This window comes from Camponotus vicinus, unplaced genomic scaffold, assembly GCF_025532165.1.
Source record: "Camponotus vicinus isolate PSW18456_S1 unplaced genomic scaffold, iyCamVici1.0 SCAF_8, whole genome shotgun sequence".
NCBI classification, from domain to species: Eukaryota; Metazoa; Arthropoda; class Insecta; order Hymenoptera; family Formicidae; genus Camponotus; species Camponotus vicinus.
Window position 1 is genome coordinate 13,268,136 of NW_028141980.1, and position 16,994 is coordinate 13,285,129.

Consider the following 16,994-nt stretch of genomic DNA (forward strand, 5'->3'; position numbering starts at 1 on the left):
CATACCAGACCGCGTTAGATGAATAATTAATACGCTAGCGTGCTGATTATATTTCTGCCAAATAGCCGGAGGATACTTATTACTCGGATACCAACCGTCTTTCCACATATCGTACCTCGATATACGCTGACAATCTAATTTGACACGGGGCACAACGGAACGTTGCGTCTGTAGGCGCGCGCATAGAAGCGGGTTCTCACGACCCTGGCTCGATCCTAACTCCGTATCCCTTTCGGGTGTTCGATGTGTCACCTCTCCCCGTGTCATATCTACATCTATACACGTTCGCGAGTAAATGCGTGTCGCGCAATCGGAAAGAGATTTGGCAATGGCAGCGGGGCGCGTGCCGATTTGGCCATGGCCCCCCTGTGTCCGGAATCTAATTCGCGGGTGTCGCGGCGTCGAAGAGGACGTAGCCGCTATATCCGCGGGACGAGGAGGCCCCCACTATAAGCAAAAGCCTTCGTATAGGTTATAAAGGACCGAGCACCGTACTATACCGCTGCACTCTCTCAGTGAAACTCACGGAGGACCGTTCCCCGACAAGTAGTAAATATATATATACCTCCCCCTCCTCGTTTCATCAACGCGTGCACCATGAGGATTATATTGCTGGTATGTACTAAATTATTTTATCAAAAAGCTGAGTGTGTCCTCTTTTCTCGATTAGCTCTTCATCTTTAACTTTGAACATTTTATTTAGTGTTATATTCATAATTGTTTCATTTTTTTCTATTATTTACCATTTATTTCATGTAATATGAGTAAAATATTAAATTTGTGAGAGATTGAGATAGATAGAGAATTCTCATTGATAATATTTCAAATATATACATGTTATAATATATTGAATATTGCAATTTTTTCAAAATCTTTAAGCATATAAAAAAAATTCTAAATAATTTATTTAAGATTTGCAATAATTTAATATTTATGATAATATATTTTGTGTGGTGTTATTAAATATGCTAATATTTATCTTTTAATATTTAAAAAAATTATTCAGATACAATATATTCAAACTCTAATATATATAAATTTTGATAGATTAATTAATTAAATATGTTTGTATTAATAAGTGATCGAATTCATATTAACATTACACTATGATATATTCATTATGTTCTATCATTGTAAGACATCAGATTTATAAAAAACGTACATACCTTTTACGTTGAACCGTTAATTGTGATTTGTGACTCAGCGATTTTTTTTAAAAACATGGCTCGTTATCTTGTGACCTACATGAAATTAAGCATCGTTAACGCAGAAAAGTCAGGACCTCGATAAGATCTACGTGGTTCATTATTGCAATTCGTGCGCGCGCGTGTGAAGGCACTTATAATTCATAGACGGCGCATGATTAACAACAACGGAAAGTGAATTGTGTCCGCCCACACGGTGTTCTAAATATAGCCACGAGAATTTTCACTGGAAACCTCCCTTTTGTCGTGAACTCGTGCGAAAGGCGCGCGAGGAAAGTGTTGAATCCGAAATTGCAACTGTTTTCCCGCGAATAGTCGCGAATTAATTGTATACGCCAGGCAGTTGTTGACATCGTCAGTTACCTTAATGAACGAGCGACGTAATCTTTTGTTGAATGGGAAACAGATTCGCGCCTCGCGAAACACCCGAGCCCTGCAAGCAATAGTAGTAATCAGGTATTCTGCCCCGATTGTTACAGACTCATTTTTCAAATCACGGCGATGCTTTTCTCGAATGTTTTACACTCATTACACGATTCTCTTGATTGATAGTGAAAGTCCTGTCTATTATATTCCGGTACATTGTTACCAAGCACGCTAGGTTTGTTATTTTCAACCCAGGTTGGTTCGCAGACACGACATTACTTTCTTTATCCACAGATTTTGTGACGACCAGTAAATCAAACGACATATTCCGAGACTAATCCAGATTTCATAGATTACGTTGGCGCATCTAAATCAAAAGCGCATAATCATCAACTATCAGACACGTTAAGCGACCTGGTGTCTCTCAAGTTCTTATGAGAATGTTTAATAATCGCCGATTTCACTCATGCACCGTGGGCATAATTCGCGAATCGTGCGAAGAAATGCATAAGACTCCCGTTGGCGAATATCAACGGCGATTTCTCCGATTCTCTTCTCGCGACGTGTAACGCGATAATTAAACGCTTGTTAATCATTCATATTCATTTTCTATGCGACGTTCGTTTCCCTACAGCGATGTTTCCTGAGCTGATCTCTCAGAGAGATGCGTTGCGATAGAGGAAACGCAAACAATATCTCGCGTTTCGAATTTACATCGCCATGATGGAAACAAGATTACTCTCCAGATGCGTGCGCGTTTCATCGAAACATTTTAAATTGATCGAACCAAAAAATCGGCACGATCGTTCGATCGATCGACATAAGTGTCTGGTACGATTATTGGTACTTTCACCGATCACAAATATGGAACGTTTGTGTTTTCGTGAAACTCTTGGAGGCGATATGCCGCGCGATATCCCATCACCGATCCAGCCAATCGAAATTCTCGATCAATCGTTGATATCGAAAGCGGAAAGAGTTCAAAAAATGCGTGTTTCTTGCGAGATGAATCAAGAGCGGGTCCGATATGGGCGATCGCGAGAAACCGTGATGAAGATGTCAGTTTCCAATGACGCAGCTCGTCTGTCACAAAGATCGTGGCGCTTTTTCCCCGCTTTTCGATCAAAGTCGTTCGAGCGCGATGATATGCAATGCGATTTGCGATAGAAAGACGACCTATCGCAATCGTTGTCGACGGTCCTCGTCGAGAAACCCGGTTTTCCGACGCCGTTAGAAACCCGACGACGACGAGAATCAACAAACGGAGAAACTTCGGTAGCGCCAAATTGCGAAAGCGAGGCTAATATATATAATAGAAGCAAATCTCTCACCGGCTTTCAACGAGAATTTTTTGGCGATAAATGATTCTCGAAGACTTTGTTCTTCTATTCGCCGCAAATCCTTTGGTGCGAGTCTTAAAGGCAACACCCGAACCATTGCGAATTGTAAAGTCTCTTTGTAACCATTTTTTTAGCGTCATTATATAATAGAAAGTCAGATTGTCGCATGCTTCTTAATTATCTCAGCTTATTCGCCTGTCCTGTCAATCCGTTCTGTCAATTGACAGATATAAACGGGAAATGCACGTGAAACAAGTATACAATTTCGATGAATTCAGTTTTTGTCGCTGCAGATACGGGATAACTAACAGTGTCTTTTTTTTTCGAAAAACGATGTAAGGTTTCAGCGCAAAATATTACCGTAACTATCCAGCTAATTAGCATTCTAAAGAGAGCTTTCCCGTTTTTGTGCGTGGCCATGACGATATTCTTGTAGTCTCATTAGGCAGCCAGTTCAAAAGAAAATGTGAGAGCGAGAATATATCGCAACATGAGGCTGGCAAATCCATAAATTAAGGGCATGCCGATCTTTCGAGCAGTCGTTCCTTTCGAAACGCATACGATGCCGTTGGTATTATAATTATACCCGGTGTTGTGGATGCACGCAAACGCATTAAGTTTGCTGCATAAGGCAACAAAATATTATGTGGGGTAGTTTAGAAATATCGGAGATTCTTGCACATATTACTGAGATCGCGTCTAACGATAAAGATGAAACCCTCAATTACATTGATGAGGTTGCTCGATTCATTCCAAGTAGGTCTTTCACGTGGAAATTTGATTGGATATTATATATATACATTTATAATCTTTCATATTTAATATTACTTGTTAACTTGTTAAGCTCTTTAATTTTAGTCTCAAGATTCTAGATAATTAAAGTCTCTAGTTAGAATTTTATAATTATAGATTAAATTAATTTGTTTACTAATTATATGTGTATAAAAAACTTAATTCGCCAAAAATTTTCAACTTTCTATTACTTACAAATTAAGATCTATTTGCTTCAACATTTTTGTCCAGGAATAAAAAATCAAACGTAAATTTATGGAAAAGTATCATAAAATAAATGAGAAAATTAGAATATACACAAATTCAAATATCCGATACTTTTAATCTTCCTAATTGGGATATTTATTTATTCACTTTCAATTTTCCTGCGATAGCCTAAAAAGAAATGCACGAAAGCTAATCGTACGACATTCTAATGACAAAGAAAAACGAAAGTTTAAGGTACGAGCGCGCAAGGCTGATTAGTCCCGTAAATGCGAATCGTTGGCGCGGTTTCCCTGGCGAGATGGAAGAAAGTGAGAGCGAATAGAACTCGATGCGGAACGCAAGTAGATCTAGCAAGCGGTCAGACCGAGCGCTCAAAAGACAAGGGCACGGACCATCGAACGGCATACCAATGCGCGCATACGACGCCCATACGAAATGAGTCACGCGTTCGCTCTCGCATGTCTCTCGCGAAATCGCTCGCCACACGTTAGGTGGACGTGTATCCCCTCGAGCCTCCCGGATTTTTCCCGAGAACGCCGTCTTTGTTGCGCCGAGAGCGCGCGCGGCGCGCGCCGGCTGCACTTTCAAATATTTGTCCCGGCGTTTGTTACGTGAGAACAATCGCACCGACCGTTTATGACCTAGGCGCGAAGAACGGCGTTCCCTCGCCTCATTCTCACTTCCGCCGGATACCCCTCGCCCAGGAAGGGGATGACAGGAGAGCCCGCGACGCGTCCGGTGTCTTCTCTCGCGCGTCGATCGCACGCGCGAGACGTCCTCGCCTCCTCCTCCTCCACTTGAGAAAGTCACTCCCATCGAGGCTTATGTTAGACCGGTTGAGGAAAATAACAGGCGCCTAGATAATGAAACCTGTCAGGTTGATTCTTTATGACGCGATCCACATCCTTAAGGCGTCCTCGGGGTATTGATGTAATCAGAATGTTTTATATATCACTTTCGCTCGCGTGATAAATGCGTTTGTATACTTCATTGTTCTACGCCCGTTATCGTGATATCACACGTCGTAAAAGAAGATGCGAACAAGTGTTGAAGTAATAAAAAGGTTTTTTTTTAAATGCTAGTATTTTAATGATAGCAATATATATCTTTTATTATTCTTTGTTAGATTCACGATAACAATCTTATACATTTTTATTATATTACTTTGCATTTTTTTCTATTTATTGTTAGATGCGTGTAATCTCTTGTAATTCCATGTGTCCGATTCCTCAACGAAACTGTCGTAAATCCTTGAGATGCAGCCATCGAAATGTTTCTTCGAGGCAATCTGTCAGTTGTGAATTGCGTCGATTGGAGAGAAATTACGCCACACAATACAATTATAGAAACGATGGATTATTTGGATTGCTTTCGTCATCTGTCTATCATATCGCTATTATTCGTTAACATTCTCGTGACACGGCAGATTTTTCAAGCTTATTTGATTTGCCTTTGTTACATGTATATAATAGTTATCTACTAATATTACTACGATCAATCTGGCGATTAACGCTTCAGTGGTTCCTAGATATGTGAGAAGAAATTCAATCCGCAAGGTCGAACGTCATCTCCACACTCTCGCGGTTATTAATATACACTGAGAATTAATTTCTCATCATCGTCATCACCGTTCCACCTTGAGTTGGTTCTGTAAGCAATAATCCTAGTCTGAAATTGCATCGATATAAACTTTAATTGCCGCATTAAAGTTAAATCCGAAGGCTCGACACGGATATCGCGTTTCCCTTTCAATTATCTCACCTACATCAGCCAGATTTACACTCCCATTTTTCATAATTTACTTGCCGGAAACAGCATCCTACTCTCCACGAATATACTATTACTTTCCACGCGGATACGTAAAAATATGATAGAAAAAGAAGAATAGAAAATTCATACACATTCTCATAAACTTCATTAAAGTTCATGGCATCTCACGGTTACATCGTTCATTATTTTCATTCGTTAAAAGAATCCATATTGATATCTGTGCTCAGGATACATTCTTCCTGTTGCGCGTAATGCGATTAATCACGTCGAGCATGTTATATTATAGCAGACCTAATTCTCTCGTTAGTCGCCCGCTAATTACTAATCGTAACTCGGAGTTAATCAGAAATAAATTCACGATCGCAGCTTCCGTCGCTTCCGGACATTTAAGCGAGGAAAGTTGCGGGCAAATTATTCTAATTACTTCCTAGTATGAAATACATGATCGAGCGGAACATTCTTTGGGAATCGGCGTCTATTATGCATATGCGAATATATGCAACATGAGTTTTTGTACATGTATATACGTACATGTGTGTGTAATAGGAAAATATGAAGAACGCATTTGTTAAGACGACAGTCCTTTTTGTTTCTCTCGAAATTGACGTGTCACCTTCACCATGAAAGGGACCATTTGCTATCCTATTTCTTGACGCTTTTACCGCTATTATATTTATTCATTAGCTTAATCGTGATCGCTTTTATAATATTATATATATATATATATATATATATATATATATATATATATATATATATATATATATAAAATGTTAGACGTACAAACTCGGCTGTATAACGACTTCCTCCGCTTTTTTCCGCAAAACGCGCATACGAACGCGCGCGTTAGAACCGCCGCTAATCATAGATCGGTAATTGGCTCTCTTGCTTGCATGATTGATCCCACGCGCGGCGCGGTATGAGGTTCTTTTATTCTCCAAAAGCCCACGATTCTAGTTGAGTAAAATGAGTACAGCTTATTATTAATCGCTTCCCGCCATCAAATTGTACTCGGCGTAAAATTGAGTGATTACGGGCCTTGATTGCAATGATTTCTATATCAGCTGTATAGTGTATAATTATTTTTCCATGACGTAACATATCAAAGATATTATTTCTTTTAATTAGATTCTATATCAAATATTTTATCTCTTTAAAATGTCAAGCACTTGCTTCCAAGCACTTATTAACAGTAGCGCGTTTAGTAATTAATTTTTTTTAAATAATAAAATATTTTGCTTTTAATTAAATTATAATTTTATTATAATTTAATTATAATTAATTAATTAGAATTAGAATTATAATTTTATTATAATGTAATTATGATTAATTAATTATTGTATAATTAGAATTAGAATTTTATTATAATTTATATCTCACAGTGCAAGGAGAAAAAATATCTCGTAACATTGTTCGGTAACTTGCATTTCCACGTTGCTCCTCGTTCGGGCTTTCGAAAATGTTTCGCGAAAAACATCACGGAAGTGATCGAAATCGAAGATAAGGGACTCGCGCAAAGAGCAAGACGTATGTTTATTAAGCGGTAAACGCGGGGATCTTGCGCGGCGCAACGATTCTTCCTTTCTCCGGACGGCTTCGGGGCTCACTTAGACAAGGCGTGGTGCGCCATAGTCGATTGCTCCCAACTGGATCGGACCGAATGTGTCTGTGCCTCTCACTGTGTATGACTGGCATGCCACAACGTTGATTACAGAGCCCTAACACGGCGTCACGATTTTCCTCTAACCCGGACCAGATGGAAGAGTCATTAGCCTGTACACGCTTTCAGTGGTCCGGACGGTTGTGCGCGCGTTTCGTAGATAATGACGACGTTGCAACGTCTCCTCGTCGATTTCGTCGGAACCCGAACGCTGCGTGCGCCGATAATCGCGAATCAGTTTACCCTGCCGACCGAAGACCTTTCCAATTTTCAGGGAGCGCTTAGAAAAGCGTAACCAATTTCGTTCGATTCTAATCACTAGGTAGACAAAGCAATGGAGCAGTTTATCCCGATGCTCTAATGACCGGGAAAAATCACGTAAAAGTCTAGACGGAAAAACTTTCAAGTCGGCTAAAAATTTGAAAGCGACAGCGTTTGCCTCGGTGATCATAATGACAGCGAGTTACGACAGTTTCTTACACTATTTGTAGAAATTATACATATCGATTCTTGCGTGTTCTCGCAACGCTGATTAGAAGATAACGAAAGTGAGAATGTGACGAGAGACCGGATAGAATTGCATCTCTGAATAGCTAATCATCTCGCTATAATTCCTACGTTCGCGATTGAATTCGCGTCGATTGCATCGGGTTCTGGCCGAATAATCAGTTATGAGAGACAACTTTCGCATATTCCCCGACGATGCTTGCGACATCATCGTCGGCCTATTTATCACGTCCGCGTCGAATTCGGTCCGGTGATGTTTCGTCAGCGAGCACCGCGAGCTGCGTCGTCGCAAGGAAAGGCGTCGGCATTTTATCACGGGGTCGTTTCGGCTGGAAATTAATCGGCGCACGCCCGAAGAGAGCATGCAACGGCATACGGTATCGTTCGAAAGTCTCAGGACGACATGGCTTCGCGCCTCAAGGACGGACCAACGCTCTCGATCGAATATTCCTGATGCGGTCATCGCGAAGATCGAACGAATCAATCTTATCGAGTACCGGCACGGAATTATTTTATGCGAATATTACCTAAAAATTATTTAATATATTCACAATTATTTTCTTCATTAATAAAATTTCTTCATAAAAATGCTCGCCGACAATAAAAAGAGATTGTTTACGACCCTGATAAAAATTCAACGGCAAGATACTAATTACGTACTCGTTATTAACAACGTCAATTAAAACGAGATGTAAATGCCTGAGAACCTAAGAGAGGCTCATTAATTTTCCACGCATCATAAAAGCGTACGTACTTTAAATTCGTGTCCCTGGCTCTTTCAATTGATTCAGGATCTACCTCTATTAAAGAATATAATAAAGTTTTTTCTTCGCTATCTTTTATTATGTACTCGGAGAAGCTTAAGAGAGCTCCATGGCGTTTCCTGTAGGTCATCGTTAGGTGTGGTTCCCGCCTGTCTTTTGTGCGCGTTTTGCTCTCGGCTTGGTTCAAGGAGATCCAGAAGCGGCTGGTGAGACATGCGCGCCGAGTTACGACGCTCTGAATCTGAATCTCTTTCTCTCTCACGGTAGGCACGTCGGCCGCGCTCCTGCCTGCCTGCCTCGCCCCGTATTCGGGTCAGCCGAGAAGTAGAAATTACGTAACACATGTGCGCCAAGGCGGTTCCCACCGAGAGCCGCCTTACCGGAAGTCGAGACCACGTTTTGTCAGCCGTAAGGACGCTGAGCGGTCAGCCCCGCGAGGAAAAACGCGTGAGCGTACGTAGGATACGACAAGTGAAGAGTGCCAAGCTAGCATAAATGTCGAGAGAATGTCAACGCTTAAATAATTAATCAGCCAGGCAACGAGTTTGCGCATAGAGCAACAGGGAAAAGAATCCTTCCTTGCAAAAGGAAATATATCTAGCGCAGTATACATCTCTCTTTTGGCCAATTTTAGGAATTGCTCGTTTTTTCATTTTATAAAATATACTCCTGGACAAAATTAATGCATAATTTTTTGTTCACTATTTAAATTTTAACGAAAAATTGTAAAGAAAAAGTGAAAAAAAAATTATGCGTTAATTTTGTCCAGGAGTATATTTACATACGAGTCGGAGATTGCAACCTAGAAAAATTTATTAACCATTAAATTCGAGAGGAATCTAAATTATTTATGTTTGCAAGATTCTCAGGAGGGCTCGAGACGAAATTTCTCGCAACAAATTTATGGGGCCGGCGCGAAATTTAGATGTAATCTAGCGGGCTCCACCTTGTCGCCGGCCGTAAACCATTCGTGCTCGCGTTTAACAGCCGCGAAGCCGAGCGTTCGGTCGCGTTCGAGCGAACGATAAGACATTTCGCCGCGCGTACACGAGCCGCGCGTTCACCGATCCGCGAAACTCGCTCTCCCCATCTCTTCTCGCTTCCTATAAACGTATCTCCGTGATGTAGATCCGGCTTCGTGCCTGGAAACCAGACTAACCGGGGCTGGCCGACACAACCATATTCCGCCTCTGGTGGTTCCAGCAATTCTCCGATTACGTCTATCGCGTGACGCGATAAAACTACTTCCCCTTTAGCCGCGGGTAAAGAATCACGTCGACATGCGAGGGTACGCGAGCGTCTGACATGTATCGTCCACTTCTACTTAACGCCTGCTTCCATTGTTTCTCGATGCACACGAGTGCCGGTATTAAATGCCAGAATTCTTTGATTATCGCACACAATACTCTGCAAATTTATTTTCTCTCGTTACATGAATATATTATGTTAATTACGTATCATATCATAAAAGATTAAAATGTAAATCTAATTGTCTTCTTTTGATAATTAAAATGATAGATACAATATCAGTAAAATTTTTGTAAGAGAAATTGGAAAGTTTTGGAAAGCAGATACTCTTTATATATTGACCCGAGAGACTAATGTTCTCTCTATTTTAAGCAGAATATACAAAAAGGTACAAATCGTGATTTTCACCGAAAGTTCACATCTCACTTTCCGTTTTCACTTTGCGAAGTTTCTTTAAAAACTTTAATCCAGCAAGAGCGCCGACTACTTTCTTTCGTGCGCAACACGCGTAACGTCATATCAACATGTTAATGACCACATCCCCGCGATCTCAACCTGTTTCTACTATAATAAATCCTTCTCTATTACCAGGTAATTCCGGCGTGTTTGCTCGCCCTAACGGAAGCGCGGCGAGTGCAGATCCGGCCTCGAGCGGAATCTGAAACATATTACCAGGAACAGGACAATCAGGCCGCCGAGGACGATTTCGATGGCGTGGCGATCTATCAACCGCGCACCCGCGCGCTTCCTTCGCCTCGTTCTAAAGACGCGTTGCACGCGTCGAAGCCGCCGCCAGTGCAGACCATCAGGAACTACAACAAGGTCAACGATGACGGGTCTTTCACCTTCGGCTACGAAGCAGCCGACGGTTCTTTCAAGGAAGAGACCCGCGGCGTTGACTGCGTCGTGCGCGGAAAGTACGGCTACATCGACCCAGACGGCAACAAGAGAGAGTTTAGTTACGTTTCGGGCAACCCCTGCGACCCGAACGCGCCCAAAGACGAGGAGGAAGAGGTGCCAGAGAAGGAGGAGGAAGAACTCTCTGGACCAGCGAATTATCCCGTTATCAGACCCGTGCAACGACCCATACCGGTGAGACCAACGTATCAGCCATCAACCACTCGCGCACCAACCACGATATTCCAGTCGGAATATCAGCTCGACGACGACGCGAGCCAGGAGCTGACCGAGGAGGATCTGAAGCCGCAACTGCGACCCTCGGCCTTCAGGAGACCGAGCACTCTGGTGCAAATTACACCTTCCACCGCCATTTACGAGTCCTCGCCGTCTCCCAACCCGGCTTTCTATAGACTAGCTTCCACCCCGACGGCGCAGTACCAGACCACACCGTCCCCCGTTCTCCGTGGTCAGTCCACCGTCGCCTCGAACGTCTATCAGTCGCTCGAGGCGACCACTCGCCGGCCGGTGACCCGTCAGAGGCCCCAGTCGGTCGCGATAACCCCGCGGCCTCACGTCGCCCAAGTGGCCGCGCAATACGTTTCCCCCAGCAGCACCGAGCGCCCCGACAATCTGCTCTACGCCCAGACTCACCCCACGGTATCGCCTCTGCGCACCACGACCGCTAGCACGCCCCACCTCGACTTTGCCGCCGAACTCGAGCGTTACGTGAACACGATCGGCTCGCACGTTTCCGCCAACCCCAGCGCGAGGCCTCAGGCTGCCTCTCAAGCCTCGCCTCAAACTTCCTCGAGAGTTAAGCTGACCGGTCAGACAACGGTCACCGCTGCAACCGCAACCGCCGCCGAGCCCATCTACCAGTCGGAACTCGTGTATGATCCCTCGACCGGTCAGTACAATACCCAGCTTTATCAGACATTGCCTCAAACTGTAGGTGACTTTAGCCTCAGTCACAAACTCCAACCGTTCGTAGCCCATCAGCCCCAGTCCCTAGTCGGTCTGCAGCAACTTCAACAGTACCAGCAGGCTCAGCGGCAGAGTCCGGTTTACAAACAGGCCCAGTCAGCGCCCAGCCCGGCGGTGACGCAACCCCAGGAAGTGCTCTACAGACAGCAGCAGGCACAGCTGTTGCAGCAGTCCCAGCAGCTCTACGCGCAGCAACAACGCCGCCAGCAGCAGCAGCAGCAGCAGCAGCAGCAGCAGCAGCAGCAACAGCAACAGCAACAGCAGCAATCACACAGACTGCAATTATTGGAATCGCAGAGGGATCCCCAGGCATTCTATTACGTGGCGCCTTTGAAGGCCTCCGCCAGCACCGCGTCCCTTTCAGTAGGTCAGATCGATCAGTTTCTCCGAGGTAGCCCTGCTAATAATTATTGATACGATCTGAATTACAGCGTTAAGAATTTATTCTCGGATTCTCGAATCGTCGATACTTATCATTCGATATTATCTCGAGTCTCTCGCGAATTAAACCGAGGATCTCGAGTTGATAGATCGTAATGTTGGCCCAAGCGTATAAGGGATATTATCTATAAGTATATGCAAAATATATATTATACATAGTATATATATCACGTGCGATGGCGCTCAAGCTGAAATATATGAAGTATATTGCCGAGTGAATGGCACAAACGAGCGCTTTAATGCATGCGTTGTACGCGGGGAATGCGTGTGCAATATATTTGATATAATCAGCGCCCCGCGAGAAAGGCGCGTGAAAATAGTTGCGGTGAAAAGTAATTGCGATGCGTAAACACCACGGATTTAACGTCATCATCACGTCGATTGCAGGAAACCGCGTTTCGGTGAAGCTTATTCCAACTTTATTACTACAAACGATCTTTCCGTAACTTTCGCAAGGAACGTGGGATTTTCCGAAATTGTCCTTGTTCTCGATAGCTCCTTCATGCTTCGATAGCAACGTATAATGTATATATAATAGCATATTTCGCTTTTTCCCGTCCAACGCGTGTCTCGAAGCATTTATGCTTGACATCCACTCGTCTCGGCCAACGCGCGAACGATAGATAATATTTTTATTCGTCGACGATATGCAATCGGAGAACGAAAATTAAGGAGATTCACGTACGTGATACTGGAAGGAGAAACTGGGCGCGTACGATTACATGGATCGGTGACAAAATTTGATTTTTTTTTATTGTATTTATATCTTTCAGGATTTTAATTGAAGGATCCAACCGTTGCAGATCTTGTTTTTTTAACACAATATAGATATATTTAAACGAACTGCAATGTCGTTTCGGTGACAACTTGCAATAATTTGGTTTCATTAAAAAATAGTGAAATTTTATTTATTCGCATTTCGAGAATTAAGGCGGACCGAGATTTTTTCCGTTTTTCAGACCGATTTGCACTTCTCGTCAGTCTGTGGTATCGTGTAATGTTTATGAGGCACGTTAGAGAGAGAGTGAAAGCCAACGACCTGACGCAATACTCACGCACGCATGTACGATGTATTACCGTGGCAATTTCTCGCAGGTCCCTAACACCGTACTTCGTAAGGGTATCCACGGTGGTTTCGCGAGACAAATGAAACATTTCGTCGCGCAGCCGCGGATTTTTTTAAGCATAACCCCGTAAGCCCAGTGTAATAATAATCGAATCGCCTCGATTACAAAATGTCAATCTAACGCAGGCTCGACTCGCATGAAAAGCGAATGAAACGCAATCAATGGGGATTATAAGTCAATCAAATCCATCCATGCAATGTTTCGAGGCATTTTCAATTAAATGTTGTTATTGTATCGTATAACGCATCAAGATGCATTATTTGATATGTATATTCTTTATAATTGAAAAGATTAACTCAAAATTAAAAATAATCTGTTTAATTCTCGATTTGTAATCATCGCGTATGAATTTTTATTCTGAAACAACTCATGATGCGACGTGACAAAAATTTTAATTAAAAAAAATTTTTATTTCACATTTTTTTTTAATTTAATTTAATTTTAATAATTTTTTTCGAATAGATTAAAATTAAAGTTAAACTTAATATTAAAAGTTGAAAAATGCTATTTTATTAAATCTTTAAATTCCGTGACGTAAATGTGTATCTTGTTTTAACTTGGTAATAATTCCGATGTCCGATACGTTAATGTCAGTAGGAAGTATACGGCCTTTTGCAACGTGGAATTTTGCAAGCTTGCCGCGAGTAGGGTTCACCATGAGCCGACCGTCAAGGAAACCGCAATACGCTCTTATTGGCGTGGTCTCGTTCGTAAGGACAACATTCTATTCGCGCCGGACTTTCTATTTGCATTCTCTGTCACAAGTGTGAGAATCGATTTGAGTTTAATGCGTTCTATGATTTGACTGTTCAATCCGCGGACATGTTTAGCAAATCCGAGAAAAAAACGATTATATACGTGATTTTCATCGTAATATTACAGACATCCATAATTATATATCAGATATCTATATATCATCTCTTTTAATTATATTTTAAAGATTTTTTTAATGCAAATAAAACTAGTTTTTCCTTATCGCGAAAAAAGTTCAAGTCAGACTCATTTGAAATTAATAATTTAAAAAATTTTTAATTATCAAAAGTTATTAATTCTATTTGAAGTAATGTTTTGTTTTGATATCTGATATTTGTGATAGAAAAATATCAAGTTACAGATAAAACTTTGTAATTAATGATATCGTACAATTCGTACTTCTCTATAAAATATAATTCGGTCTCATATTTTTGAGAAAGTTTTCGGACAAAAAGATGGCTTAATCAATAATTTCGTAATTTAATCGCAATCACGTCGTTGTTGTAATGGGCTCAAAGCGGCGGTTGTCTACTCTCATATTGTAAATAATACTTGTTAATTTTAAGGCATAGTGGCTATTTAGCAATTTATATGCATACTATTGCGCATAATCTTCGTAAAGAGGAGTTTTACGTTACAGTTGTTTTCTTTTTGTATCATTTGTGAAAGAAAAATATCACTGCGAAAGTTTGCTGCGCTGTTACTTTATTTTCCCGATTCCCAGTATCATTTACTTTCGCTCGTTGGAATATGCACTGCGAGACTGAGATATCAACACGCACGAAAAAAGATTGAAATAGAGGTATCGAATATATGTTTAATAAAATCACAACCGTGGCAAACATTCGCAATAAATGGTTTTATTTACTTTGTATTTCCGCGTTTCTTCATAAATTTACATTTATTAGAAAGAAATAACAATAAGTATATAATAACCATAGAATTCCATTATATGTCGTAATCGTGGCACATTAGTATACTAATTAGTCTATTTTCACCTTTTTTGAGTTTAATATTTTAATATTAAACGTAAAAAATGATGAAAATAGACCAAATTAATATTTGATAATTAAAGCGATAATTAAAAATATTATTATTTTAATTTAATTTATGTCGCAAATAAATCATTATTTTCAAAAAGTTCGCTTATTAGGTACATTAAGAAAATTACAAATAAATTCATCTATAATCATAATTGTATGAATTAAAAATATAAAGATGTAGCGAATTTCCCAACTTTTCCTTGATTTTATAAAGATTTCTTTGGAGTACAAGAGTCCAAGAGATTTTGAATAATTGTTATATTTGCATAAATGAGATATTATCTCGCACGCTTTATTCCGAAATGGGCATCTTGTGGCTTAGAGGTATAGTTATACATGCGATTCTTACAAGGTAAATAGAGTACATTCTAACGAGCCGACACCCGGCAATGTGCCGTTTTTCATTTCGTGCCGCGACTGAATCACGCGCGGCAGGCGCTTCCGCGAGAAGAAATTAGAAAAGTGGAAAAGGCAGAGTCGTTGTACACGATGTACATAAACGTCGTTACATCACAAACGAACGGCTACATGTTATCCACCTGCGGCGTTTTCTCCGCTCTGGTTATAAACCACGTGCCGTCGTGAAATCGCAATCAGCGCTCATAAATATGGGCGAAATTGTTCCGTTAACGCGTGTCAATATCCCACGAGTGATTCTCTATTGAAAGGATGCTTGATGAGTTAGTGATCTTAATCACAATTTTCCACGTTTCGAGGATGCTTTCATTATTTTACGTCATTCTATCTAATTTGTCTGTCTATTGAAAAGGATTGTTTTCGAAAAAAATAAATTTCATATAGATTAGGTTGTATCTCTTATATATATGTTATTATATTCGCGTCACCTTACATATATAATTAGTATCGATATGCATAATGACCATGTATGAAACGTCAGTTTCGCTTGAAAGTTAATCTTAATGAAATGTCAATTTCACTGCAAAGCATTTCGCAGGATTTGCACGCTTTCATAATGTCGTTAATAATAAATGTAAAACTTTTATGGCAGCTGAATATATAATAAATGTTAAATAAGCACAACGAAATTGATATTTTAATAAACAAAGATATGTATTATCCGGCTCGATTTTACGAGTAAAAGAGAATTATAAACGCTTAGGTGAAAGTCATCGAAAATGAAAGGGTCGAGCAAAGTGTTAAATCAAACCAGACAACTTAGACATGATTGGCTGTAGCTAAGTATATTATCTAATTTTTGAAACATGAAAGAGTATGGATATAATCATGAGAATAAATTGGATCGATTTATTTTCAATATTGTATCGAAGATGTATCATATTTTATTACATGGCTCGTATAATAGCTAAAACTTATCATTGCACAAATCAATGTATATCGAAAAATTAAAATATCTTTTCCTACCTCGCGATATACATTTTCTACTTTTATATAGATGCATCGATATGCAATTGAATAAAAATGAATAAATTCATATTGCTATTTTTATTCGTGCTGAGATCACTTTAAACTGTAATAATAAAATGTGTAACCTTGGACTCAGTTCCAATGAACCGTAATGCTACAGATTACGGTTTATTTATCGTTTTGTGGTTAACACAAGCCGCGGATTGTTAGTGAAAGTTTCACTGCTGCTTTCTAAACAGCTGTTCTCCATTTTACCGGTAGAAGATGAGCGAGACAATTGCTACTATCGTTTAACAAACAACCGCGTTATCTCTGCAATCATATGCAACTTCTGTGCTTTATGAATTCATAAATATTACTTTAACTATGTAATTGCTATAAATAGAACTCTACCGAAAATGAATGATAAATTAGTAAAAAAATGTGTAATTATTCTTGCAATGGAATTACTCGATAAAACAAATATAGATTTAAAATCTTATTTTTTTATTCTTCAAGATT

At 40.4% G+C, this 16,994-nt stretch overlaps 1 protein-coding gene across 2 annotated transcripts; it reads left to right on the forward strand.

Moving 5' to 3' along the window:
- The first annotated feature begins 496 nt into the window (after positions 1–496).
- Positions 497–14,749, forward strand: LOC145975705 (uncharacterized). 2 transcript variants are annotated; one of them, XM_083106367.1, is made up of 3 exons: positions 497–615; positions 10,451–11,666; positions 11,751–14,749. In XM_083106367.1, exons 1-3 carry the CDS (start codon positions 598–600, stop codon positions 12,155–12,157), a joined length of 1,641 nt encoding a protein of 546 aa, XP_082962493.1. In that variant the 5' UTR covers positions 497–597; the 3' UTR covers positions 12,158–14,749. The 2 variants fall into 2 exon arrangements, with proteins under 2 accessions (XP_082962493.1, XP_082962492.1); XM_083106366.1 differs by having other exon boundaries at positions 10,451–14,749.
- The last annotated feature ends 2,245 nt before the right edge of the window (positions 14,750–16,994 follow it).